The sequence below is a fragment of the Vidua macroura genome, chromosome 13 (assembly GCF_024509145.1).
Source record: "Vidua macroura isolate BioBank_ID:100142 chromosome 13, ASM2450914v1, whole genome shotgun sequence".
NCBI lineage: Eukaryota > Metazoa > Chordata > Aves > Passeriformes > Viduidae > Vidua > Vidua macroura.
The window spans coordinates 11,627,577-11,653,561 of record NC_071583.1 but is presented as its reverse complement, the minus strand read 5'-3'; the positions used below and the strand labels follow the sequence as shown (position 1 = coordinate 11,653,561).

General features: G+C 39.9%; 1 protein-coding gene across 3 annotated transcripts in view; it reads right to left on the bottom strand.

The window, feature by feature from the left end:
• The window catches only part of EEFSEC (eukaryotic elongation factor, selenocysteine-tRNA specific), a 124,427-nt gene that overhangs the window by 24,980 nt on the left and 73,462 nt on the right, over window positions 1–25,985 (bottom strand). For all 3 annotated transcript variants that reach the window (XM_053989601.1, XM_053989600.1, XM_053989602.1), the window contains one exon: window positions 18,328–18,484. In XM_053989601.1, coding sequence (XP_053845576.1) covers window positions 18,328–18,484 — 157 coding nt within the window. The remainder of the gene's footprint in view (window positions 1–18,327; window positions 18,485–25,985) is intronic.

The following is a 25,985-nucleotide window of genomic DNA, read 5'->3' as shown; positions in this document are numbered from 1 at the left end:
TTATACTGAGGTAGGCACATATTGCTGGGTTATTTGAGTATATAAGCTGTTTGAATTAATTTTTACATTGAATATAACTTCCTTGACTCCTATGATTTTTTTTCTTCATCAGTGTAAAACTTGCAGAAAAACAGTCCTGCAAAAGTAAACAGTTTCATATTCTAAGCAACAAATCAGATGGCTACAATGAAAACCATTATTATTACATCAGCTCCATTCTTAGGACAAGCCCCAATATGTGCTGACATAAAAAACAGAAGTCATAGAAATACAGAAACAAAAGTCTCAGGGCACTGTTTTGTACAAAAATAGATATTCCTATTTTTAGAAGAAAAAAAAAAAAAAAACAAACCAGCAAATGTATTGCTGAACTGTGACTGGTCTGGAAAAGGGAGTTCCCTGACTGTATAAACTGTCAACCTCACCCACAATAAAGCAAGTGGGTTGTTTTTGTTTGTTTTTCTTTTTTCTTTTTTTTTTTTTTTTACATCTGTTAGGACCAAGTGACCCTCTTAAGGGAGGTAAAGTCTATTTTAATCTCTTCAGTTGTCCTGAAGTTCTTATTTTATCTTTGTCAGTTCTGCAGACTAGTCCTTCACAAGTACCCTTGAACCCAACCTTTAAGTTGTTTCCTACTCATGGCACTTTTCTGAGTAAGTCTGAGGGACCAACAATCACATATGCTGGAAAAGGGCTTCCTGTGCAGAAAAAGACTCACACCCCCAAAAAACTTGGGATTAGACAAAAAATACCATGATACAATATCATGTGCCAGCAGTTTGCTGTTCAGGAAATCAGCCACTGAAAGCAGTGCCATAAAACACGGCCAAGCAAATGGAAAAAGAAGTCACACACTTTCCTTCTAGGTATTACAACTGTCTCTGGTAAGAAAAGAAGGGAGATCAGTAACTATACTGGCATAGAAAGAAAACATAACATGTAGTAGTGCTCCAGGTGCTACAGACATTCACTTTTCAGGAGCTGGAACACATGGGGATCAAACCTGGCTCTCCCAGGTCAGCCAAAACACACACGGTGTCTTGAGTCAGTGATGAGCAAAAGCCCATCCTGAAATCCATGAAACCTCTTTGGACACAGCACAGTGAAATCAAATGGCAGGGATGCTCAAACTGCAGCTCCATCTTCCTCCAAGCACTACATACAGCATGCCTTTGTGTAGCCTTGGCTGCAAGCCCACTGGTTTCCCCACTTAATGCTGAGACGAGCTGCAAAGCTTTTATATTTGTGGAAGCACATTGAGAAAGTGCCTGAAAAGTGCCAGTACATGTCTGAAATGCCACCAGCCTGTACCATCTTAAAATCACATGCAGCATTAAGAAAAGACTGATAAGTAAGACTCATATAAAACAGGTTTAATGAACGCAATTTAATAAAAGAAATTAATTTATAACTACTACAATCTTTCTCCTGTTATGATGACCAAATATGGGTACTCAGCATCAGCTTTCAGCAAGGCTGGGGGAAGGGGAAAGACTTAACAGTTGGTCACATTTAGTCAGACAAAGCTGGAAAGAGGCAAAAGGGTAATAATTTAGTGATGAAGAAACTCCAAAGACCTAGCAAAGCATGGCAGCCTCCAGAGATGGAGCTTGCCAAAAGGCTATTTTGGGGACAGATAGGGCTACAAAGCTGCTATTAAACTTCAGTCCTTAAAATAAACCCATAAACTCAGAAAATATTTATCTGTAAGGGTGGCAGCCCAATAAAAGTTTTATGAATGTTTTAAAACTGCCCTGTCAAGGGGCTAGCTGCTCAGTCACCTCCCTCCCTCCTAAAAAAACAACACAAGCAAGAAAGTTAGGCCCATGTGTCAGGTTCCCAAGCAGGAATGACAGGACAGCCTGAGAAATGGCTCTGCACCTCCTGCACCCTCCCATGAAGGCAGCAGAGCACACAGCTCCCTGCTGGGAGCAGGGCCCTGGCACAGCCAACACGAGCAGCTCTGCACCATCAGCCAGCCCTACACACCTTCTCCAGGATCTTCTCTCCTTCCTGTGACTCACTGCATCTTGAGGAAGGAAATCAGTATATATGAACAGGGAACACCATGGACAATGGGAAAATACAAACCCAATCTGGTTTTAAAGTTTAATTTCTAAACTCTTCTTGGATCCAGAGATGGTAACAACATTTGGTTTGTGCTGTCCAAATGAACCAGTCACTGTTAATTTGGCACTGGCTTAGAGATGGACAGTGGGCAAAGTGTAGAGGATCAAGAAAAGCCCACTCTGGACTTTCCATGTGTCCCATTTCTGTTAACACCTAAAGGCTTTAGAGAAAAATCAAGCAGAAGTAATGCGTGAATTTTAGTAAAAGAACATAAAATTCATTTACAAAACTGTGTGAAGTCTGAAACACCAGACAGAAGAGTGGTGCTGCTTCTCCCTCCTGCCACATGTTTTTTCCTCTCCCATTCCCTACCAGCAAATCTAAAATTTCACACAAAGCTTAGCCAGAGGAAGCTTGGCAAATTCCTCAAAATCCAGGGGAGGAATAATCACTGGCAGCAAAACCAAAATGGGATGAAAGATAAGAACAAGCAATGAAAAATTGTTTGCAGCCAACCAGACTCTCATTGCTCACATGCAGAATTTGCCATGATAGTAATTAGGTCCAATTCAAAACAGCTTTCAAAAAAATGAACTACAGTTTGTTCACACTTAGTCCACTCTTTCTAAGCAGCACCATCCTACATGGTTTCTTCAATTTCACTTACAAGTAAAATGCTTATAGACTTAAAACCAACACAAAATGCCCAAAGAAAATAATCCAAACCTCTGATGCAGAACAGAGGGTCTGATGTGCACTCATACAATGGAGCACACCCAGCTCCCAGGCTGGTGGTGCAGATGTGAGGCTGTGGCCAGCCTGGGGATGGTTGGCAATGCAGATGTTTCCTGTCGCCAGTGTCATGTTTGTGCTGTTACAGATTTTTTTTTTTTTAATGTATTGTGTTACTCCATCTATCTTAGTGAATTGTCCACCTTGTAAAATTCTAATTATATTATTTTCTTCTTGTTATCTGCATTATCTAAAATTATTTATACTATTATAACCTTGGTTTCAAACACTGGTTATAAACATTATTACAACAGTTATGAGATGAGGGTTCCTATACATACACACAGAGAGATGAATAATTTACTCTACAACTGCTCTGAAATACTGGAACATGATTTTGTTTCCCCAACACGCTTCTCTAGCAAAAATCAAAAAAACCCCAACAAACTAGAGGGACAAGATCCAATCTGTCTTCCCCTGGGATCTCAAAGTAGCAGCTTTCTTGAAGATGGCACAACACTGTCCTGTATTTGAAGCTTTGTTGGCTCTTTCTGGGGTGTGGAGTAGATGCTGAGCCAGAGTTTGGCAGGAGTAAGTGCTCTGTTAGATTAAATTTCAGCATAATGTTCTTGATAGGAATCGGAGCACCATCCTGAAAGTGCAACGGGAGGGTAAAACGCCAGCCATCAAGATGGATGGTTTGTTTTTATTTTTATAGAGATTTTCTAAACCTGAACTTTCACCTCTTAGCCCCCTCCCCCTCCTGTTCTCAGTCACCTCCAATACTCCATCTGTCTGCTTCATTTAATAGAAACCTATATTTCCTAGCTAATGGATGCATTTGGCTAAGAAGATAATCTCTTTGTGTTCGCTTCAGTTGCCACATTCCTGTTATCATATTAATACTGATTAAATACGAAACCCAACATTGAAGTCAGACCCCACACATTATTTAAAAGCGACAAGATGTTCATATTTTGGCACTTTGAAACCTCAGCCAGCATGGAAGTGACCTCTCCCCCCACTCTGAACACCTTTCAGCTGGGATGCCATCCATATGGATTTGTACGGGACAGGATACTTTAAGAGCATCGTCCTACTTGGGAACACCAGACAAAGTTCAGGTTTCCTGAGAAGCTCTGGGAGTGCACAAACTGATGACAAGGAAATGAAGACACTGCAGGTCAAGCAACACAACACTGGGGGTTACAGGACAGGAAGGGTCCCTACAGATCTCTGCTCTCTCAAAAATGTCCAGTGGCCATTAACAGCCCATGTTTGTGCCTCAGTTTCTCCACCTGTATGAGAGGATATTTCACAAGCTGGGCTGTAGGTGTGCAGCCAGTTTATTAATGTCTGTTTGGGTCTGCACAGCTACAGACTGAAGGTGCTGCAGAAAAATGAAGTACGAATAATCAGACATCAAATCAGCAAAAACTAATTCAACAAATTCTGGGATTTAAGCCAACTTTGTAACATGTCACATTTTAAAATCAGCCAGTCCCACATGTGATAAAGCACACTTCTAACCCTGAGCAAAGCCATCCTCAAATTCCAGAACAACTCTACTCATCAGAATTACACTGCAATAAGACCCAGATGAATTTGTACCATTCCTTTCTCATGTCTCATGTGACCATCATCATCCTCCTCTGTGGAGGAGGAAAACTAGGACAGAATATCTATGGAAATGAACCTAATTAGTTGCATGCTTTAACTCTTTGTATTGTTCAACACGTAACCATCACTAATTTTTTTAGTAAAAAAATTATTAACATAGCTACTTATTTATTTGCGGTTTATCCCATTCAATTTATTCGGCTACCACTGCCAAGTCAACAGAAGCAGAAATTAAGACAACCTCAAAGTTCTGGTGAAATTAGTCATGTATGTCACTGATTTCTCAGAACTGCAATCAGTAAGAGCCTGAGTTGCATGTTGTAGGCATCTTTGTGTGCAAACATCAAGTCACAGAATGAAAGCACCGTACACATGTTACACATGGAAATTATTTATGAGTTCCTGAAGACAGACCCAGTGTTCCAACCACTCTGATTACATCTACCTTTCTTTGAGACCAGGTCCGAGCTGCACACTCCACTCAGCCAGCACTCTTCCTAGAAGGCGATGCGACACCTCCTGAGCAGCTTTGGAGCAGACGAGGTTATAGCATGGTCAGGAAAGCTCCCTGGGGATGTCAAGAAGGCTAAGCTAACCTTCTGAGATCCGTATAAACAAACAACTGAACATGGAGAGCCTTGAACCGAGGGACTGCTGTTTATCTAACCCCTGAACTGCAAAAGACATCAATCCCTGCCTTATTAAAGAAATGCATACGCTAGCCAGACATGCCTGCTTGATCAGCTCTCTCCCGTTCACAGCTTCTCCAGGGTCGGAGGAAGTTTCAACAGGCCCTGTTCCATAAATAAAATCCTTCTGGCTGGCAATATCTAAATTGTATTAAGACTGGCTCAGACAGCTTCGATTAGAAATAATTGGCAGGGGTGGACTGAAATACCCTCCATCAATTTGCTTACAGAAGGTCTCTTCCCCCTTTTCCTCCCCAAGCCCATTCTACCTGGTCTATGAAAGTAGCAGAGAATCCATAACACACTTCCACTTATCCTGTGTGTGATCCATGTATGTGTGCCCTGAAATCAAAACCTAGTACCTAATATAAGAGTAAAAGCTTTAAATACAGAGGCAATCAACAGGTCTTGAACGGAAGATTCCCAACCATCAGCAATCAAACCCAGGAAACCTCAGAGTCTGAATAACACAGACCCTTCCCCATCTTTATAAGATTTCCCTCATTTCTTAGCCACCCGAAAAGCAATCATTTGCGTATACTACAAATCCATCCTTTTTTAAAATGATTAGAGAAAATAAGGTTATTCAACCAAACTCATTTGCAAAATTCTACACTATAGTCGTCTTACAAGAATCAGTATTTATTAAAGCTCAAAATCTTATAGAGAAACAACATTTAAAATCTGTTGTTAATCTTCCTATAATTCTTTCCAAATGCCAAATAAAACTTTTTTCCTGTGCTTATAAAAAATAAGTTCTGAAAGAGACTCACTCCTGCTTTTGCTCCAGCATACATTTACTCTGAAATCTAATCACATATTTAAGACTGAACACTAGTGAATTGCACAATGATCAACTGAACAGAAATAGTCAAGTTGCAGTATTTTCACAGGTGTGAGAAATTAATTTGATTTTTCACAGGAATAAATTGCCAAATATTAAAATATATACGTATTTTAGTATTTTCCCAAAAAACCTTTCTATTTGGCCTTGGCCAATGGAAAAATATTCTTAAAAATATTCAACTTCTCTTAAAAGGATGAGTAGCTCAACAGAGAGCCTGGGTCAATAAACTCAAGTTTAAACTTCACTTCAAGTAAAAAATAAAAACACTGATAATTTACGGAATAAGTCAATATTTTTCTAAAAGTGCACAATTTGAACACAGAAAAGTAAAAGCCATCACTAAATCCAATTACTTTATGTCCTCAAATTACTCACTTCAGAGCATAACAAGCAAAATATGAAGAAAAACTAGGGGGAAAAAGCTGGGATTGAGGAAGCAGGCATCAATTTCCACATGAACTCCAAAGGGACTATAATCTTTGAGCATCTTCTGAGGAGGTACTTGTGAGAACAATCGATTGTAATGAGCCATGAAAAGAAAATCCCCAGTTCATGATATACAGCCTGCTCTCCCGTCAGCAGGAACTTGCATTCTTTAGCACATTTTCAGTCCTCAAAAAACATCTTCTTTCTCTTATGCCTGGCACTTGCTGCTTGGCACAGCTGATATTACCACTGTGGGAGCTTGAAAAGATAATTCATTGCAATCATAAAGAAAACAAATGCATATTCTACAGGCTGCATTCATGTTGTAAAACCAATCCTGATGAGCTGATACTTCAGCAGGCAAACAGCCCCTTGCCTAACACATCCATATGTCAACTGGCTGTATTAGGGAGAGAGAACTGTTCTTTCACAGACAGAAAACTAAGGTGAACAAGTGCACTGAGGAGTAAATACATACCTGGCAGCAAACTTGTACTGAATTAAAAATCCTCAGGTGCACAGCAAAAAGCCTGCACCACAGAAACAATGTTCTTCATTTACATACAATGACACAGATGGCACAGGTCCATCTTCTTGGTTCAGAAGTGTGTATATATATATATACACACACACATACATCCCTTTAAAAAACACCCTAAAAAGCATCAGAGGCTGCTCTGGGTTGTGTGGGAAAGATCAGGGGAAGGGGCTGCAGAAGTGAGAAAAGGCAAATGGCCAAACAGAGAGGGAATTGAGTGGGGAGGGGAGAGTAGAAGTGGATTAAAAAAAAAATCAAACTGGGTAATTCATCAGTTGTAATAGAAAAGAACAGGTTCTATGAATCACCTAATTGTCTTGATTTGCTAATCTAGAATACTTGAGGGGGATGAGGGGAAAGCAGTGAGGGCAATTGAGGGCTCAGAGGTTTAAAAAAATATTGTCATAAAACCCACAGCACAAAAGCATGCAATATGGCATTCTTGGGATTGAAGTTACAACTTCAGATATTACAAGAAAGACTTTTCTAAGCAAGATTATGGTCTTCTCTACTTTTCCTATAACTTTTATTCCATGTATTAAGTACTTTTTAAAGTATTTTTTGCGATTTTCTTTTAAATGCAGTAATACTCTAGCTACAGGCAGGAAATGCTTTTGTTGCTTATATATAACATTATACAAAATCATGTTACAGCAGAGCACCCCCAATGAAAACAGGTCTATTGAAGCTCCAGTTATTTCCTATTCTTTATTAAACACTCAAATTCCTTTGTGAAAACACAAACCAAAGACTCCTTCACACAGACTTCCTTGAAATCAATGCACACTATTAAGAACAACTATTTTTTTTGTCCCCAAACTCAAAACATGGATCAGGCTCTCAAGGTTAACGTCCTTGTCACACAACAGTTCTCATACACTGTGCACTGGCCACTGTTGTGAGTCAATACTTCAAATACTCTACAATTTGCAAACCACAAAGCTCTATGCCTCCAGGAAGCCCCCGTGGTGTATGTTTTTACTCAGACTTCAAAAAGCTATCAGAACAAACACTGGTGGAAAGGGAAGGTGAAAGGCCCAGGGGATGAACGATCAAAATCAAGTAAACGAGCACAAACAGTTTACAGAAAGGGAGAGAAATTTCATGGCAAGGGGGCAACCTGAATGCATGAGTGACCCTTGTGGAGACTTAAGAAGATCAAAGTTACGTAAAGGTTTGTAACTTAAGTATTTTCCACCCAAATACTACAGAGCTGTGAGTGAGAACTATAACATCCATAAACTAGCATCCCGTTTTGCACACAAGAAAGAAGAAATAAAGATGAATGAAATAATTCCTTCTTTGGTATTGTATAAATAAACTACAGACCTGGGAACACAGAATTTGGATTCATGGCTTCGTCTTCCTTTCTCTACCTAAAGAAGTGGGTTCTTGGAGAAAGCTGCCCACTACAAATAGGACAGAGCAAGTTCCTCCTGACCTGCTCATCCTGAAACCTTTGGTCCACCTGTCTAAAAAGTTACTTCAGTCATCTCTCACCAAAAACATAACCCTTCAAAGTAAAACTCCACCTAAAACATCCCCTGCATATTTTTTTGGAGAATTTAAGGATCACTTTAAAAAGTACCATATTTGGGCAGTCTGGTCATGTACCTGAATTCCTCACATTTTGCTGTACTGACACCAGCTAAGCCTTCAGCAAGAAAAAGGGCCCTTCTTCCCAAAGGACAATGCTTAACTGAGCAGCAGTAAACCAACAGACATTTTAATGACATTTTGTAACTCTTCAGAAGAAACTGTATTTTGTTCTTTCTGTATACTTTTCCAAGGCACTCACTGAAGCATCCCAAACTTGCAAAGGGCAATTATATGAGAACTAAGTTAAAGAAAAAAAAAAATTCTCATTTGTTCTAGAAGATACAGGATATTACCAAATTATTATTTTTGATGCTCTAAGGTTGCTTAGCCAAACTGCATAGACACATAATAAAACCCACTGTTAGTTACATTCTTTTTCAAGAAAAAAAAAGTTTTCACATTTGAAATGACAGCATGTACTGAATTTGCAAAATGAAACACCTAAAAAGGACAACAACAAAAAACCAGACAGAAGGTAGCACATGCATCCTGCTCTTGTCTGCAGGATGTGTGGTACATTAAACTTCTCTACCATGTCATGAAAGTAAGAGCAATCGTGTTGTTCCATGCCATGTTCTAATCCAAACTGTTTGCAACGTCAGCAGCATAAACCAAGTGGAGCCAAAAGTAAATGAAGAATTTGGTCTGTAAGGAACAAAATATCTGGGTTATAGTGACTGTGCAAGGCATCTCCACTCAAAAATGAAAAATATCCAAAATAAAAATGCAGCAGAAATTTTAAAACCTGAATATGGTTATATTCTGCAGCTGTGTGTTTATGGAACCATCACATATGCAAAACAGGGTAGGATTGCTTTTATAGGGAAAACAAACTTATTCCATTCCTCATTTTGAATATTTGATTTTGCCTCCCACCCACATACTGGATATTTTTCCTCCTTTTTTCTTCAAAAGGGTAACCTTCAGTAAAGGAGCCCATTGAACAAATGATTTCCTAAGCAGGTGAAGCAAGACTCATGACAGCCCAACAGGCAGTTTACGTAACAGCAGCATGGAGCCAAGAGCTATTAGACAATTTGGAAATGGTGCCCAAGGAGGTTAAGGGTGATGTGATGGCAAATACAAGTACACAAGAAATACAGGCAAATGGAGCAGCTTGTTTGGCCACATCCACTGCAGACATGCCCTGCCAGGGAGCTGGACTGGGCAATGGGCTCCAAGAGCTTACAGCTGCTGTTATAATTATTCAGCATTCAGCAAAGGAACAGCCCTAAATGTGCAAGATGCTTATTTTCTCCCAGGGAATGCAACTTTCCACAATAACTACATTCCCCCAAAATAACAAAGCCTGGATTAACTGGAAAGACTTACGACCACAAGAGACTCTACACAGAAGTAAGGTTATTATACAGAGCAGCACTTCCAGCTCTCAGTTTTACCACAAATCTCAAGATAAGTGCACCTCTTTTGAAATCCCAGATCCTAAAAACATGCAACTGAGTGCAAATCTCAGTTTGTTTAATTTATGTATCTAGCTCTTGTGGCTTAAGAGAATCTTATATATAACCTGAGTTTATCTAAGAAAAGAAACAATCTTTACAGATTTTTTTTTTCTTTTAATAAAAAGAAAATCATTCTTTGGGGGCTTACTATCATGAGTACTTTGGACAGCTGACTAGCAATGTCACTGCCAATTGAAACAACAACTGCTCAGTTTCAAAAATACTTGTAAAAACCCATAGTCGTCTCCCAAGCTCTTCCCACACTATCAGATCCTGATTTTATCCTCAAATTAAGATAAATAAATTCTATTATAGCATCTTTCTATTTTGTTACAGGGATTTGAAACTTAACTTCAGGATAACTAGTAGAGCAGTTGCTGTTCTTGGAGGCAAAAAAGGAAACTTAATTAGAATGCACTTGGAGCAGACTATTTTGGCAGCTAAATTCCCAATGGCCTCTATCTGCAGAGGGCAATCTCAGGCACAGAGCTGGACTGGATTTTCCCTTCAGCTCTTCCTTTCAAGAGCTCACAATATTGCAGCACTAGAACATCCACACGTCAGAAAAAAATCACCTCTACCTTGCACATCCCTACAGAAGCCTAAAAATGCTGGTAGAAATATTTGAGAGCAAACCAAGCTGTCACTGGCATCCAACTTCAAGGACCACGAAAGATGGGCAGGGGATGCAGTAGCAGATAAATAAAGAACAAAAGAAAATAGGAGAGAGGTGAGAGCATTAGCAAAAACTTAGCCAAAGGGAAGGGAGGCTCAATGGAGATTGGAAGCAAGTATAAAGAAAAGAAAATGTATGCAAGTGATTACTAAGTGGGGTTTCTTTTGGTTGTGGGTTGTGTATTTTTTTTTCTTCCCCAAGTGGTAGAATCTGTATAAGATACCCTATAGTCAAACAAATGCCATCTGTTGGAATTCTTTTTATTTTTGTAATAGGAATTTTTTCCATAAATAGCACAAATAATTAATTTCATATTTAAAGCAGGACTCCAGTGAAATGCAAAAAATAAAAGAGTTGATTACTCACCATGGAGGAAAAAAATCCCACAGTACAGGACAACAGGTCAATTACAAAGCATCACCAAAACCAGCAAAGTTTTCCTTGTGCATGTCAACATGGGGAACGCAATCACTGAATTAGACCTGGTATCATAATGCATCTCACAATGGAGAGCTAATTAGGATATTATTTTTTACAGCTGAAGTTCAAACCCCTTAACTTCACCACCTTGTCTTTTCAAGGTAATTGTCTATATAGATTGAGGCTGCACCTACATCTTACTGCTTTCCACATACAAACAGTAAGTTCAGAAAAACATGCTCTACTGAGTCATGCAGAAATAAACTGAACACCAACCCAAGAGGCAGCAAAGCCCAGAGTGAAAGCTCAGTTTGCTTTGGGGCTGAGCTCACGCTTGTGCAAGTGTGAGGTGCTTTGCTACTCAGGGAAGCAGAAAGGGCTCAGTACACACTGCTCTTTACTGCCACAGCAGGGTTGGTCCGAGAGCAACAGGACTCCTTCCTGAAGGCCACTCAATAGCCCTGCCCTCGAGGGGAGTGTGATGGTCACTGGTTTGATGTGGGCTGTAGGAAAGAAACACTGCAGTTACATCATGTGGGGCAGAACCAGCAATGTTCCTTCTGTTGCACTAGTGACACTTCCTTTAAGCTCCTCTTGCACAGGAATAGAAAGGGAGGGGTGGCAGTAAAATAAAAGGCTCCCTCTCTCTCTTTTCAATGACCACGAGGATCGCTGTGTGACCCATACTGCACCCAACACAAGGCTTTCACAGCAGCTGGACTTTTTTCTTGCAGACACACTCAAATGCTGCTACATCACCTGATGCCTGATAATTCTGTAGTCCATATCTGCTTGATCTCAGAAAAACAACCTGCTGGAGAGATACTCCAATGGAAACTTCAAATCCAAAGTGTCATAACCTGCCCTGGGAGCAGCACCTGCTCTAGTGTGCCATGACCTGCTGCCTGTGAAACCAATCTTACTATCCACAGATTCCCCCTTCAGAGCTCTCAGTTCAGAGATTCCATCCTGCAATTCTGTCATTGCAGACAAGACCAGGGTCTCCCAATCCTATAATGAATGAGGCAGACAAGCAGTTAGGAAGTTATTTCCTTGACTTCTGTTTTCATTCAGAAGTAATGTACACAAATTTGGACTTAGAGTGTTCTTGTGGAATCAAAGGTCGATAAATCTGGTTATTCAGCTACAAGGGTCAATATGGGCTCACATGATGTCACCACACACAAGTAGGCTTGATTCCTTCAGGCCAACCTTTTTGTGTAAATGCAGTACAAATTCCTAGCTCCTATGTGGTCACCAGGACTTCCACATCACTACAGTTTAATCTGCTCAAGAGGGGATCATACAAGGAAGTGATGCCTCTCTGGCAACAATCATCTCCCAGCCTCTGTCCATACTACACCAGCCAACTTTCACAAAAAGGAGAGAAGGAGATTTATGCCTGAAGTACCCCTTAAGGATTTTGGGTTTTGTTTGGTTTAGAGGGTAGGGGAAAAGAGACTGTGAAAGAACAAGCAGAGCTAATCTCCAGCTTTTAAATAAAACACAGCTACACAGATTTCTTTGCCCTTGGGCTTTTGTTTTTCCTCTTGACTGAAATCCTGCTCAGCCTCACCTGATACTGACAGGGATGGCAACCCACCAGACCCTTGCAGCCAACATTTTTTTATTTTCTTTTATTAAAACAGAAGCCAGGCTGGGAAAGCAGGGACATTAAACGTGCCATTAAATTCCATTTGGTCTAAAAGAAGACTATCCTATTCTAATGCAACACAAACAAAGAATTCAAAATGTCAAGATCTCCCACCAAAAAGGTATGCTGCTTAGTGACAGGATGTTTAATTATTCTCAGTGCAGTGAAAAGGTTTAGGCTGCCCCATTCCTACTGATGTCAGTAAGGAGTGTCCTCCAAATCACAGAGCTGGGAATATGGCATTAACTACAGTCAACCATTTAAAGCTTGTCTCCTACAATTGTTAAGAAAAACCCAAACCCCTGAATGTAATATTCCACAAATGCCAGCCACCTTGGAGTGTTGCGACCTACCTGAACAAAGTAGCATATGCCTTGAATAGTAATGAAAAAAATCAAATATCAAAAAAGAATGCAATTAAGATAGCTCTTAAGGAGGAGGTTACAGAAGGCAATGTGATACACTAATTATTTTACTGTTGTATTTTTCAATCTTCACATAACTTTAATTTCCCTCATGCTATTTAATCTCTAGTCAACTTCCTTGTTTAGGTAGAATCCTTAAAAATACTGAAAAAAAAATGAATTGCACTTTTAAACTCTGTTTTTAACTGGAATTGAAATCATACAGAGTAGTGCTGTTCATGTGCAGCTCTTACATCACAGCTCTCCCACTAGGTCATTAAGTACTTTGCAAGCCAGTGGGGGATCTCATCCAATGAAAAAAGCAGCAAAATATCAAAACACCAAAGATGCACAAATCCACAATATGCCTCTGTATTTCTACCCTTAATTTCACATGTAAGAATACAAGGAATTCTCAAGAATAAGACACTTTGCTGAATTCTGACCACTTTATGTCACGTTATACCAACACTGCAGGATCCCAGAGGTGCTGTGTCCTGGGTGAGGGAGAAGATCTTTGCTGTTGCTTCAGAATCCCTCTTACCCTGACAAGCAGTGGAAACAGTGAAATGGACTTGTTCTCTCAAGTGCAAGGCAAAAAGTTACTGGCAACAAAAGACTAAGTCATAAACCAGTTTGTTTTCACCTCTTTTAAGAAACGTAAAACTCCTGTTATCCTGTATGGCTAAAAAGAACCGAGAAGCCACAAAGCTTGTACTCCAATATTCTTATTTTTATCTCTTCTTATGAAAAGTGTCTTTTATTACATTTAAATTTGCTCAATTCAGAAATGTGTTCAGCTCTTAGGAGTGTTAGATATGCACTGCTTCTTTCACATTAAGAAATAAGGTAACTCTAAGTCATGTACAGCAATTTTTAGTCAAAAAGTGGAGAACGGCAGACACATTGCAATGCCTCAGAAAGGATGAACACTTCACTAGAAATTAGACAGAAAGGAAAGTGAACCATGCCTGAGATATCACACATGCTCCAATTAGATTGAAAAAGTTGCTACGTTTTACAATAATCAAGCACATGACAAATGCAATGAGCCACAACCAAAGAAATGGGCATATCTAAAGTCAATCTTTTAGAAGATGTCAAGACACACAGCAACAGATCGTGATTTTGCAAAGCAAGCACAGTTTTACAGGGTCAGTTCTTGGGTGAGAGACAGTTAAATAAAATCCACAATTAGCACTAGGTTATTCAAATGATTTGCTGAACTTTCCTCTAAATGTCTTATCAACTGGCACAACATTCCTTGGTGCAAGGTATGTTGAAATAAGCATTTTCCAAAGACTGCCATTGTTAGCTTTTATCTTCTTCAGAATAAGACACTTAAACATACAGTTCTTGCCTCCCCAAACTTGTTCTTGAACAATACTTCTCACTCATTTACCCTGTACAGTGTTCCATTTACAACTAGAACAGCTGCCACGTATCACCCACCTCAGCAAGCAGTGCCCCATCAGTAGCTCGCTCCCTCATCCCACAAAGCATAACTTTAAAAGCAGTGTAGTTTAAACTGCCTTTCAAACCCTGTTTGCTTTTTAAGCAGCTTGTTAAACTGCACAAAACTCTCTTGTGAGTTTAGAGATTATATCCCCCTTTTTATGCATTTGATCATGCAACCAGTCTGGAAAGGAAGTGTCATCCTGTCAATTAACTGGCCCTGAAACTTTGCCTTTAGTTAAAGCACAAGCAGCTCCACAACTCAGCCCTACAGAAGAGCAGATCTGCCAGCAAATACTTTTTTTTTTCTTTTAGATGCTGTTGCAAACATTCTAGAAAGGTTATACTTTGTCATTCAAGCAGTAAAAGCATGCCTGGACACAAAAAAAAAAAAAGAAGTGAACTGAAAAATAAATTGTACTTCCACCCACCATCCTACTACCTGCCTGTTTTACCCTGCACTAGCAAACATCCAGGCAAACTACACATAAATATTGTCAAACTGGAATACATCTTCATCTGCAAAGATGATCTGGCAGTGCAAGACATCTCTGCTAAATAACATCTCTCAATAGTCAAGTTACACTTTGCTTTATTTCATGTTATTAAGCTTTGCTTCCACCTCCCTGGACCACCCTAAGGGATTCTTCTCATTATGTTCTTCAAATACTTGTGGATAATAATATCTCCCACTTAGACATTGTTTAGCCAAGTTTCATGCATTTCTTTTCATCTTCTTTCCCTCATAAATCAATCCCTTCAGCCTCTCAGCATTCTTGCTGCTCTTCCCTGAACTTCTTCCAAAGTACTGACATCTTTCAGCAACTGAGGAACTTCCAATTGCATGCTGTACTCTGGATGTGCTTTTTGTACTCTAAAGAAAGATAATTATGTCTTTTCAAGAAATATTAATGTTCTAAGCCTGGAATAAATCTAAATCAGGAATTCCATTATTTTGGGTTTTTTTTCTAGAATGGATAGTAATTATCCCCGTTCCACAAAGCAGAAGAGCAGAGAGAAGTATCTGACTTATTGCTGCACACAAGCAGTGCAGAGAGCAGTTTCTTACTCAGTGCCAGAGTAAGAAACAGATCCACTTTCTGCCATTCCCAGCCGAGGTCTGCCAAGTTTCAGCCCACAGATGACATAAGACAAAGCTCCCAGGCCGATATATAGCAAGCACAAGCCATTTCCAAGAGAGTACAGAAGAACACTTGGGGAGCCCAACACTTGCTCATGTGAGCAGGTGCTGTTGGTACCAGTGGGACCATGCAGCATCCTCAGATGTGCCATGGTCTAATATTACCTTTAGTAGTCAGGACACAAATCTCTGACACATCTCCTTGAATTCTGCTGCCATGGAGAGGTGTGTTTCTAAAACCAGCCACCAGCTATCATCAGGTCAACTAGCTGAACATGCTAACTCAGTTCTAGGGCTTGATTGGTTTTAAATATGCAAGGACTGATGGACTGCCAGGCTGAGGCAATACAAGGCAGTTTTCAAACTGGACATTTCCTTTCCTTCCCTCTCATTTCTTGATACATTTCTGAAGGAATCACAGAGAAATGACTTTACAAAAATTTTTAAAAAGGTCTACCCAAAAAAGCATGAAAGAGACTGTATGAGAGGAGACAAAGATTAAGAATTGGGTGGGGGTAAGGGAGAGAGAAGTCAGTTAAATTAAAAAAAAAAAACCCAACTCACAAACAGGGTGCAGACACATTAAAAAAGCAACACTGATCTAACAAAGGAATGTGAACTGCAGTTGACTCAAGCAGTATCACAGCAATGGCCCTCCCCCTACACACGAATCTTTGGAACTCTTAAAGAGACAGGTTTTTAGGCTCTTTCAAATTCTGTGCTTTTCTTTGATACCCTCAACCTGACTTAACTTACTGCCTTTTCTTTCCACACAACAAGAGCACCCAAGTTTGACCCAGACTAAAGCAAAGCAAACTAAGTTGTATTATTCTGCCTACCTTAGAGAGGTATTAAATTCTAGCATTCTGCCACATATTCTTCTCATTGAAAGAACAAACCATAAAGGGTCCTCTGTTTCAAGGTCTGCTGTTAAACATCTGATGAGTGTAACCAAGATTAGATAATGAACACCTTGGTGAAAGGTATCATTGCTTCCCACTAACTTAATGGATAGCGCAAAATGCCATTATCTAAATCTATATACAATTTTCTTAATGTAACTGCTGGTTCACAATTACAGTTCCTGCTTAAATCCACAAGGGTGCCAGAGACTCCTTATAAGGCCTTTCTCTGTCCCAGGAAGAACCATTTCCTCCATCCAAAAAAGCAGAAATGACAATTAAATTCCATCCTCCTCTTTCTATTTATCAGATTTTTGCCTCTGGGAGAGAAAAGTTACTAAGAACATTACATAATTACATTTTTAAGCAAGACACCATCTTGATTTTCAGCTTTTCAGCTCTACGGTCGTCTATGCATCCTTTCATGGCCTACCTAAAGGTACCTCAGTGAATCCCCCAAATCTTTTCTATACCAGAAAACAAAAAGCAAAAATATTATCTGGTGCAACCTTTTTCTTTAAATGTGAAGTGTGCTTGCTGATTAGGCTGTCAGACCTGTTTGCAAAATCTGGCATTTGGTTACAAAACTAGAAGTACAGGTAGGATAGGACACATGAGATATTTTATATAGTCAGAAATTCTTATCCTGTAATAGGAAGTAGAAAGGAAACTTGCAGAGGGTCAAAATTAGAGCAGTTGCATCACACTCTAAATGGACAGTCCATCTTCTACAAGGAATCAGGAAACTTCATCTTTCACTGAAGATCAATGGCTATGGTGACTGTTTGGTGCCATAGAACACTGTAATTTCTTCTCTCCACTTGTTCAACAGAAGTAATCTTCCTCATCTCCCTAAGAGGGTGGGGGATTAACTAGTGACAAATGGGCTGAAGACAAAACAGGAATACAAAAGTACTGCCTGGTATCCTTAAAATCTTCTCCTGCAATCTGAGTTAAATGCAATACCTATTACTGCCTTTTGAAAAGTCTCAGAACTATTCTCCTGCCTTAAAAGAAGGAGGAAGAATACCCCCAGTAAATGACACTTATAAACGCCAGCACCCATAATTTCCCACACTCTAACCTAAGGAGGCATAATTCCTTCCTGTAATTCACCAAGGATGAAAAATAAAGCCATATATAATATTATAAAACCAGGAGACACAAGCAATAAAAAAACTCTCAAGATGTCCAAAACCCCATTTATCAAGCAGTTTTTGCTTGAAGGCAAGTTAGGTAATAACATGCAGAACAGAGCCAATTTAAGGAACTTGCATCCAATATACTGTATTTAATAAACAGCTACAGGTAAAAATGATTGCAGGTTTGCTTTCTTTTATTTGTTCAGAAGGGCTCTGCTGCAAATCATACATACATTAAGAGAGGAGAGATTACTACAAACCTCTCTGGGCACAGCATGATTTCTGTGTTAGGGCCACTCAGCAAGAAGTCATTTTGAGACCTGAGTTTTTTGACACAGGGGATGTGGTTTCAGGCCATTCAGTGTCATACTAAGTCACAGCCACCATCATGTAATTAGAAGAGGTACAGTCCCCACCAGATTACTGCTCCAACTGGATATGAGCTGATTTCGAAACTTCAGGAGATTATTGGCAGCACTTCACCTTGCAATATGGAAAGATCCTCTACACTGGACATAGATTAATATTTGTTAACTGCTAAGCACCTACCTGGAATTCGTATTTTAAATTTACCACTTTGCCCAAAACCACCATCTATTATTCCATCTTCTCCTGTAGACAGTTTCACTTTCAGACCCACAAAAATCTGGATGTTTGTTTCCTTTTTAAACAATGAACGACCAATCACACTGTAATCATCCATCACCTGCAAAAAAAAATAAAAAATAAAAGGATTCATAACTCTACAAGCTAAAGTGACAAGAAATTATCCATGTTACTTGCTAAGTTTGGCAACTTCTACCATTCCACCTTTGACAAACCATTTACCCCCAAATGAGCAAAACTCTGGGTGAGTGATCTAAACTGCTGAGTTTAAGATAATTTGTGTCTAAAACCATAGAAGATTTTATGAACTAACACATTTCTGCTTCTACTTCCCTTATCAAAATATAAGAACAATAAAACCTACATCAGAACATGCTGTAAAGACCAGTTAATTAAAATCTTTTTTCTGCCTTGAAACCTTTCCATGAAAGTCACTGAAGTACCTATGCTGACAAAAAGTTTATTCCATTATTTATTCTACAGCTAAGTACATTATCACCTACATAAACATTCTCTCTTAGCTCCAGACCTGCGTTCCAACAGCTCCACTTCCAAAGAAATGACATAGCTTCTAAATAGAGCCTTTTAAATACTCACCTTTACATACATATTGATTTGTTAAACCAAGAGCCTTATGACCACTGTATCCAATTTTAATTTCAAGGTTTGTAACCCAGTGGGAAGAACCATTCCAAGTTGAATTGTTAATTAAGCTATCAGGAACAAGAGGCAGTGAGGTTGGTGGGTAAGGCAAGATAAACAACCCTCCCTTAGGCATTACAAAGTATAAGGTGCAGTCAAGTGAGCCTAATCCTGTAGGTGTGAATATCCTTGTACACCCAATGCCTGCAGTTACTCTACCTTGTAGATGCAGAAAGAACATTTATTTATCAGAATAAATATAAGGATATTACTTCAATCTTTCCAAGATTATTTTTTGTGGTAAACGTTGCAGCTCTTCTTCACATGTCAGGAACCATTTTTAGCAACACCTAAGGGTTGCAAAGACCAAAGTGACTTAGAACAGTAAAGAATTGCAATCAGTTCTGAACACTCCTCTTTATTCAGTTTAAATGAACTCAAAATATTGATGACTCAAAATCTTGACGGTTTATTAAGCAACTGTCCTTCCCTGAAGCCTCCTCCATAAACTATAATGCATATACAGACTCAAATCCCCAGGATTGTTATTACTTTGTTACATATATATCCCTCCATTTTAATGCAAATTTCAGTATGGCAGTAAATCTAGCATCAGAAATTTCATTTTTGTTTTATTTTAAACAGAACTTACTTGCTTGGCTATGAACACTCTTGAAAGGGCTGTGCAGTATTAGAGAGCACTGGCAGGACCTCTCCCTGTCCCAGACCAGGTACAGGATGAGAAATATCTACAGCCCTTCTTGTTTCTGTCACGTGGAAATGACAACAGGACAGGCAGCTTTGCTCTGGGTGCAGCCAAAGCTGTAGGCAGAAACACTCAGATGCCTCAACAACACTCATTGCCCAAACTCCTCATCTTTCCCCAAAAAGAGACATTTATGGTTTTTTGTTGTGTCTGTCCTCTCTCACTGCTTCAAAATAGCTTGATAGCAGTATCACTGCTTGGCAATATTCTGGCTTAAATGCAAAATTCAATCATGTCTTTTCCTAGAGCCCCTGATAATAGGTGGAAGTTGAGAGGGGAGATAAGCTTTCAGGCACCCTTGCCTTTCTTTGGCTAGACTAGAAGAAAAAGAAGCTGTTAATTCCAACCTGAAGAAGCACTCATATTCTCAAAACCTAATTTTTTTCCAGTTACAGTGGCTGGAGAAATTAAAATGTTACTTTATCCTATAAATCTTTTATTCCTAAAACAAAAATTTCAAAACTGTTCATCCCTCTTGTCCACTGCTGGCCCTGTGTTTGAAATATAGATGGTACAATATGCTCCAGGGAGGATCTCTAATATATCTATTATTTTTGCAGTTATCCCTCAAATGGCTCAGGAAGCCAACTTTAAAGGCCAACGTCTTTCTAAACATCTTTTATTTTTCCAAGAGCACTTCAAAGTTATCTTTAACTTAATTAAAAATGGAATTACAGGATGAGCAATCATACTAGGCTAGCATGGCTCAGTTTAGAGCCTCCCCAGCAAGGCTGTCAGAAAATACTCCAGTGACTTCTGTGAACAAGTGTTACAGGCATCAAGTACCTTAGAGTAAACCAGCAATGATAACCTTTAACTGAGTGTTAGAACAGAAACAAAATCTATCAGCATTTAGTTATGCCACACTCACTTAAACCTTGAATTAAAAAACCCTTATCTTTTATAAAGAAAAGTGCTTTTTAGGGTCTTGCTCTTGTACATTCAGTATAGGAGAGTAACCAATGCACAACTGCATGATTCTTTTCACTCTAATGGTCACAGAATCACAAGTTTGAACAGACCTCTAAGATCAAGTCCAAGCCATGCCCTAACATCACCTCAACTAAACCATGGCACCGAGTGCCACAGCCAGTCTTTTTTAAACACATCCAGGGATGGTGACTCCACCACCTCCCCAGGCAGACCATTCCAGTACTTTATCACCCCTTCTGTAAAAATCTTTTTCCTAATATCCAACCTGTATTTCCCTTGGCACAGCCTGAGACTGTGTCCTCTGGTTCTGTCAGTTGCTGCCTGGAGAAAGAGACCAACCCCACCTGAGCACAGCCACCTTTCAGGGAGTTGTAGAGTGTGATGAGGTCACATCTGAGTCTCCTTTTCTCCAGGCTGAACAACCCCAGCTCCCTCAGCCATTCCTCACAAGGTTTGTGTTCCCAGCCCCTCTCCAGCCTCGTTGCCTCCTCTGGACGCGCTCGAGCGTCTCAACGTCCTTCCCGAACTGAGGGGCCAGAACTGGACACAGCACTCGAGGTGTGCCCTCACCAGTGCTGAGTACAGGGGAAGGATGACCTCCCTGCTCCTGCTGGCCACACCATTCCTGACACAGGCCAGGATGGCTTCTTGGCCAGCAGGGCACACTGCTGCCTCATGTTCAGTCAGCTGTTGACCAGTACCCCCAGGTCCTTTTCTGCCTGAGCACTGTCCAGCCATGCCGTCCCAAGCCTGTAGCACTGCAGGGGATTATTGATTATTTTGTGGCCAAAATGCAGCACTCAGCACTTGGATTTATTAAACTTCATCTTATTGGACTCTGCCCATCCATCCAACCATTCCAGGTCTCTCTGCAGAGCTCTCCTACCTTCCAACAGATCAACACACTCTCCCAGCTTAGTGTCATCTGCAAATTTACCAATGATAGACTCAATCCCCTCCTCCATGTCATCAATAAAAACATGAAACAGAACTGGCCCCAGCAGAGACCCCTGAGGGGCACCACTGGTGACTGGCTGCCAGCTGGATGCAGCACCATTCACCACCACTCTCTACCCAGCCATCCAGCCAGTTCTTAACTCAACTTGTTTTTTTAAAAAAATCCCTTCTTTAACCAATGAATACGTTCTGTAAGTATCACCATGACTCCTTGGGCATCTCTACAGGCCATTAGAAACAAAACCACTTTAGTGGTGCTGAGATAATAAGTGATCAGTGACTTGCCTGACTGGCTGTTTGGAATAAAACCTCTATGACCCGAGGTCTCTGTCTCATACACTAAATACTACACACCCCATCCTGTGCCATCCATGCCCTCCAGTGAGCCTATCATCAATTTATCCCTGACAAAGACAAAATAACTAGAGAATGCCTGTCCTACCAGGAACTAAGATAACTGGATCAGTCTTTGCATTAAAATAAATGAGTGTAGCAGAGAATTGCTATGAAGGAAAGCTCATTTTCTCAATTTTAAGTTCGCATTAGAAAAAAATAAAAGAAAAAGAAAAATTGTATTTTTGGTTTAGCTTTGCTTTGTAAAAAGGGAGAGAAATGCATGTTGTTCTTTCTAACTGAAACTCAACACTTCCAATTACTTTACCAGCAATTTACCTCCAATCACAGGATTTTAAGTTAATCCCCTCTGAGTTCTCAGAACATCTACAATGGCAATCACTTTGCCTATTAGCAGAACAGCCTTTCGGGAGAGCTTTCTGCTTTTCTCTCAAACACTTTTTCTTTTGGTATAAAATATTATGAACTTACAAAGCCAAATGCCACAAAGACAGTAAGGGATCCGCAGTCTGCTCTGAAGCAGCAGCAAGGGGCCTAGCAATGAGGGCAGACTAATTTTATTAACTTCAGGGAAACTTCAAAAAGCTTTAGGGCTTTAATGCCAGACAGAGACGACCCCAAAAGTCAGTTTAAGTGCTGCATAAACAAAGGATTAGGGCAAGAAAAAGCTGAAGGCTCCTTGCATTTCTTGTTTATATTGTCATATGACCTAGTAGGAGTGGGAGAGGGCTGCCTCTCTGACTTTAATCCCCCATGGTGTACAGTGGCGTTTCAGTTCACTGACCTACATTACGATAATATTTTTTTAAATTTATGGGCAGAGGTGCAGTATCAAACTCACTTAAAGACATTTAAAAAAGAAAAGGGGCAGGACGGGAAAAACACCCAGAAGAGAAATTTTCTGGCTGGTATAGTCTCCCCCTCTCCCTTAGGTTAGATCAGCAGCTTAGAAAAGGATTTCAAGTTCAAAGGGAATGTCTCTGTTACTCTTGTTTTATGGCTTAGACCAGAGGACACAATAGCACTGAGTTTATGAAATATCCCTTCCCACTTGGCTTTTGTGTTTGCACAAAAAAAAAGTAAACAGTGCTTTATAACCGTAGGTGAAGTATGTGCATCTCTGGCACATAACCCTTGTGCTGAAACCAAGAAGTTAGCATAAAAAAATAACCAACTTGCACTCCTCATCTCTTCAGTACTTACCCTGCCTTAGACTGTTTGCAAAACCACAGTTCACGTTATGTGCTGGAATTCAGTGCAAGCCATAGTATTAACTCCAAGGAAAAACAACTCCAGGATGCCCCTTTGAGCAGGACAGCAAGTTCTACTGTCCAGCCTGTTAAACAACCCTCCTTTTTAGGATAATTTAGAAATGACTGTCATCTGAACATCCTCTCAAACAATCCATTACACATATTTTGAGAGCAAATAACTCTTAATGTATCTGTAGGAAAAAAAAGTGGATCAGAACAGAAACACATAAGGAAACCAAGTGCCAGTATGGCAGGGCAATAAGGAAAGGCTTAAGACAAAGTAAAAGCACTGTACATTAAATACTAGAAAAGATACAGAGAAAGAGAAGGGATAACCTTTTCTGATTTAATAAAAAGTTACATGAGTTTAAAAAGAAATTCTTTTAGAGGTCTAAGGATTATTCTCTGCAAACTGATAAAAGGTTCATTGAAACTAAAGCAGAAAAACAACAGGAGAGAAAAAAGAACAAAAAGAACCTGTGACTAATACTGAAAATACAAAGCATTTTTATTACTTTTTTGTACGTCAGAAAAAGTACACTTGAGACATCTTCATCATGATCAGTGACAGCTCATTTATTTCTAGAAAACAGTTTCAAGCACTTTCCATTTCTGTGTCAGAAATGGGAATATTTTTGAGGCTGCAAATTCCTGTTCTCTTTTAAAACAAAGTTTTATGCATTGAGAAAATGATGGTACATGAGGCCACAAAAAGGGTGAAGGAGAAAGGAACTGAAAGGATTGCTCCAATGACCAAGTTTCCACCTTTTTTGACTCTACGAAGACTTCTAGCTTACAGCTGGTTACTGAGAACTAGCTGCACAACTTGGTACAGAGAAAGAATGATTTGGGCAGCCAGCTTTTCCTCAAGAGTTTACTTACAGCAGGATGAAGACTTTTCTTTCTGCAAGTCCCTCCAGCACTAGAAGCCTTCAGCTTCACATCTCATTACTGCTGTTTTAATGGAAGCCATCACATTAACATCTCCACATATTCATTAACTTGGTTTTCAGATGTTTGTCCCATCTCTCACCAGCCTATGTTTCTTATATCCAAAAAACATTTTCCTTTTCTCTGCCTTTCTGAGGAAAGGGACAATTGAGTTTGGGAACATTTAACAAGCAGCCATAAAATCCCCTTCTCTTTGCTGAGCATTATGCCACCACTAGAACCTGGTAAAACCTTGCATGGCAGCAAAAAAAAAAAGAGCGTAGAGTACTGAATCAGGACAATGAGTGAGAGGTGCACAACCAGACTGCTCTAGGTTCTAAAAGCTCTCCAACCCCCCATCAGAATTCTCCAGGCACATACAGGGTTTCAACAGGGCACTATTCATTCATTATGCACCTTTATACTGCAAGTTTCCTTCATCTCTGTTTAAAGCTTAGAAGGGTTGAATCCCAAAATAAACACAGGCACTGAATTCCTGACATGGTCTGAATGAAAACATGAGTTTTACCAAGTGAGAAGAAATTGGCTCATGTCATGATTTCATTTTTTATTAATCTATGCTGCATTCCCATTATGTGGAAAAAGCAACATTAACAGATATGGGAAAGTGGAGGCTCAAGACATCCATCCATCTCCAGACCAGCCAGCCCTGGCTTGCTACACAGATTAAAAACGCTGTGATCCTTACTATCCAAGAACAAAACCAAACCACAAGCTGTTCTGTAGATAGGATGGTATTTACAGGTCTTGACCTGGCTCTGTAAGTGTGGCTCAGAGAGGACTGCCAAGCTGAACATGGCTCCTCTTCCTGGAGAAGGTTCTGAGCGGCCAGGAGGATTGCTGGTGGTACCTCCATGACTTAAAAACACACAGGCAATTTCTTAACTATTTTAAAGTATTTTTAACTGTGGTGATCTCAGGTTCTTAAATCCTAAACATCCAAAAGGAGACATCAGTGGGACACGACAAGTTTCATTTGGAACATTGCACAGACCTGGCACATAGCAGGAGGTCAGCTATAGCCACAGTAAATTAAATTTCTTTCTAAAGGAAACGGCCCACAAATAGCTTGAGGAGGGCAGGGGGGAATGAAGAGCAGACGCTTAAAAAATCCTCACTGGAAGGAGGCAACAAGGACAGAACAAGCTTGGAAAGAGCTGAAGAAACTGATGCTGAGGAAGAAGAGAACTGTCTCTGACAGACTTGCATTCACCTCTCAAGACATTCAAATACCCTGAGTCTGTCCCCTCCCCTGAGGATCTCCAACTCCAGTGTGTGGATCTGCTGCCCAAAGCCACCTCCTCTATCAGGTAACAGCCTCCTTCTGCCATTTGGCTAACAAGGTTTGTGTTATCAAGCCACACAAGCCTGTTGCTACACTGGATGTTTACAACTGCAGCCCCAGTGAAGGTGCACAGTAAAGGGATGGCCATGCTTCAGCAATAAGGAGGCTTAGTTTTACTTCATCTTTCGACTTTAAAAATACCTAGGAAATTAAATAACTTAGGTTTTATATAAGTATAAGTTGTAGAATTGGGCACTTAAGAAATGCCAGATGTCCATACAGTCTTATCCATGTTCCTCTTTGATATGCTCCATGATATAGTCTTAACACGACCACATCCAAAAAAATTTCAGAGGAACCTTGCCTTATTAAGTGCACAGGGTAGAGGCACAGGAGAACAGAATTAATGTTGCATAAGCAACTGTAAATCTGGCATTTCCTAACTTTCAAGTTCTTGATT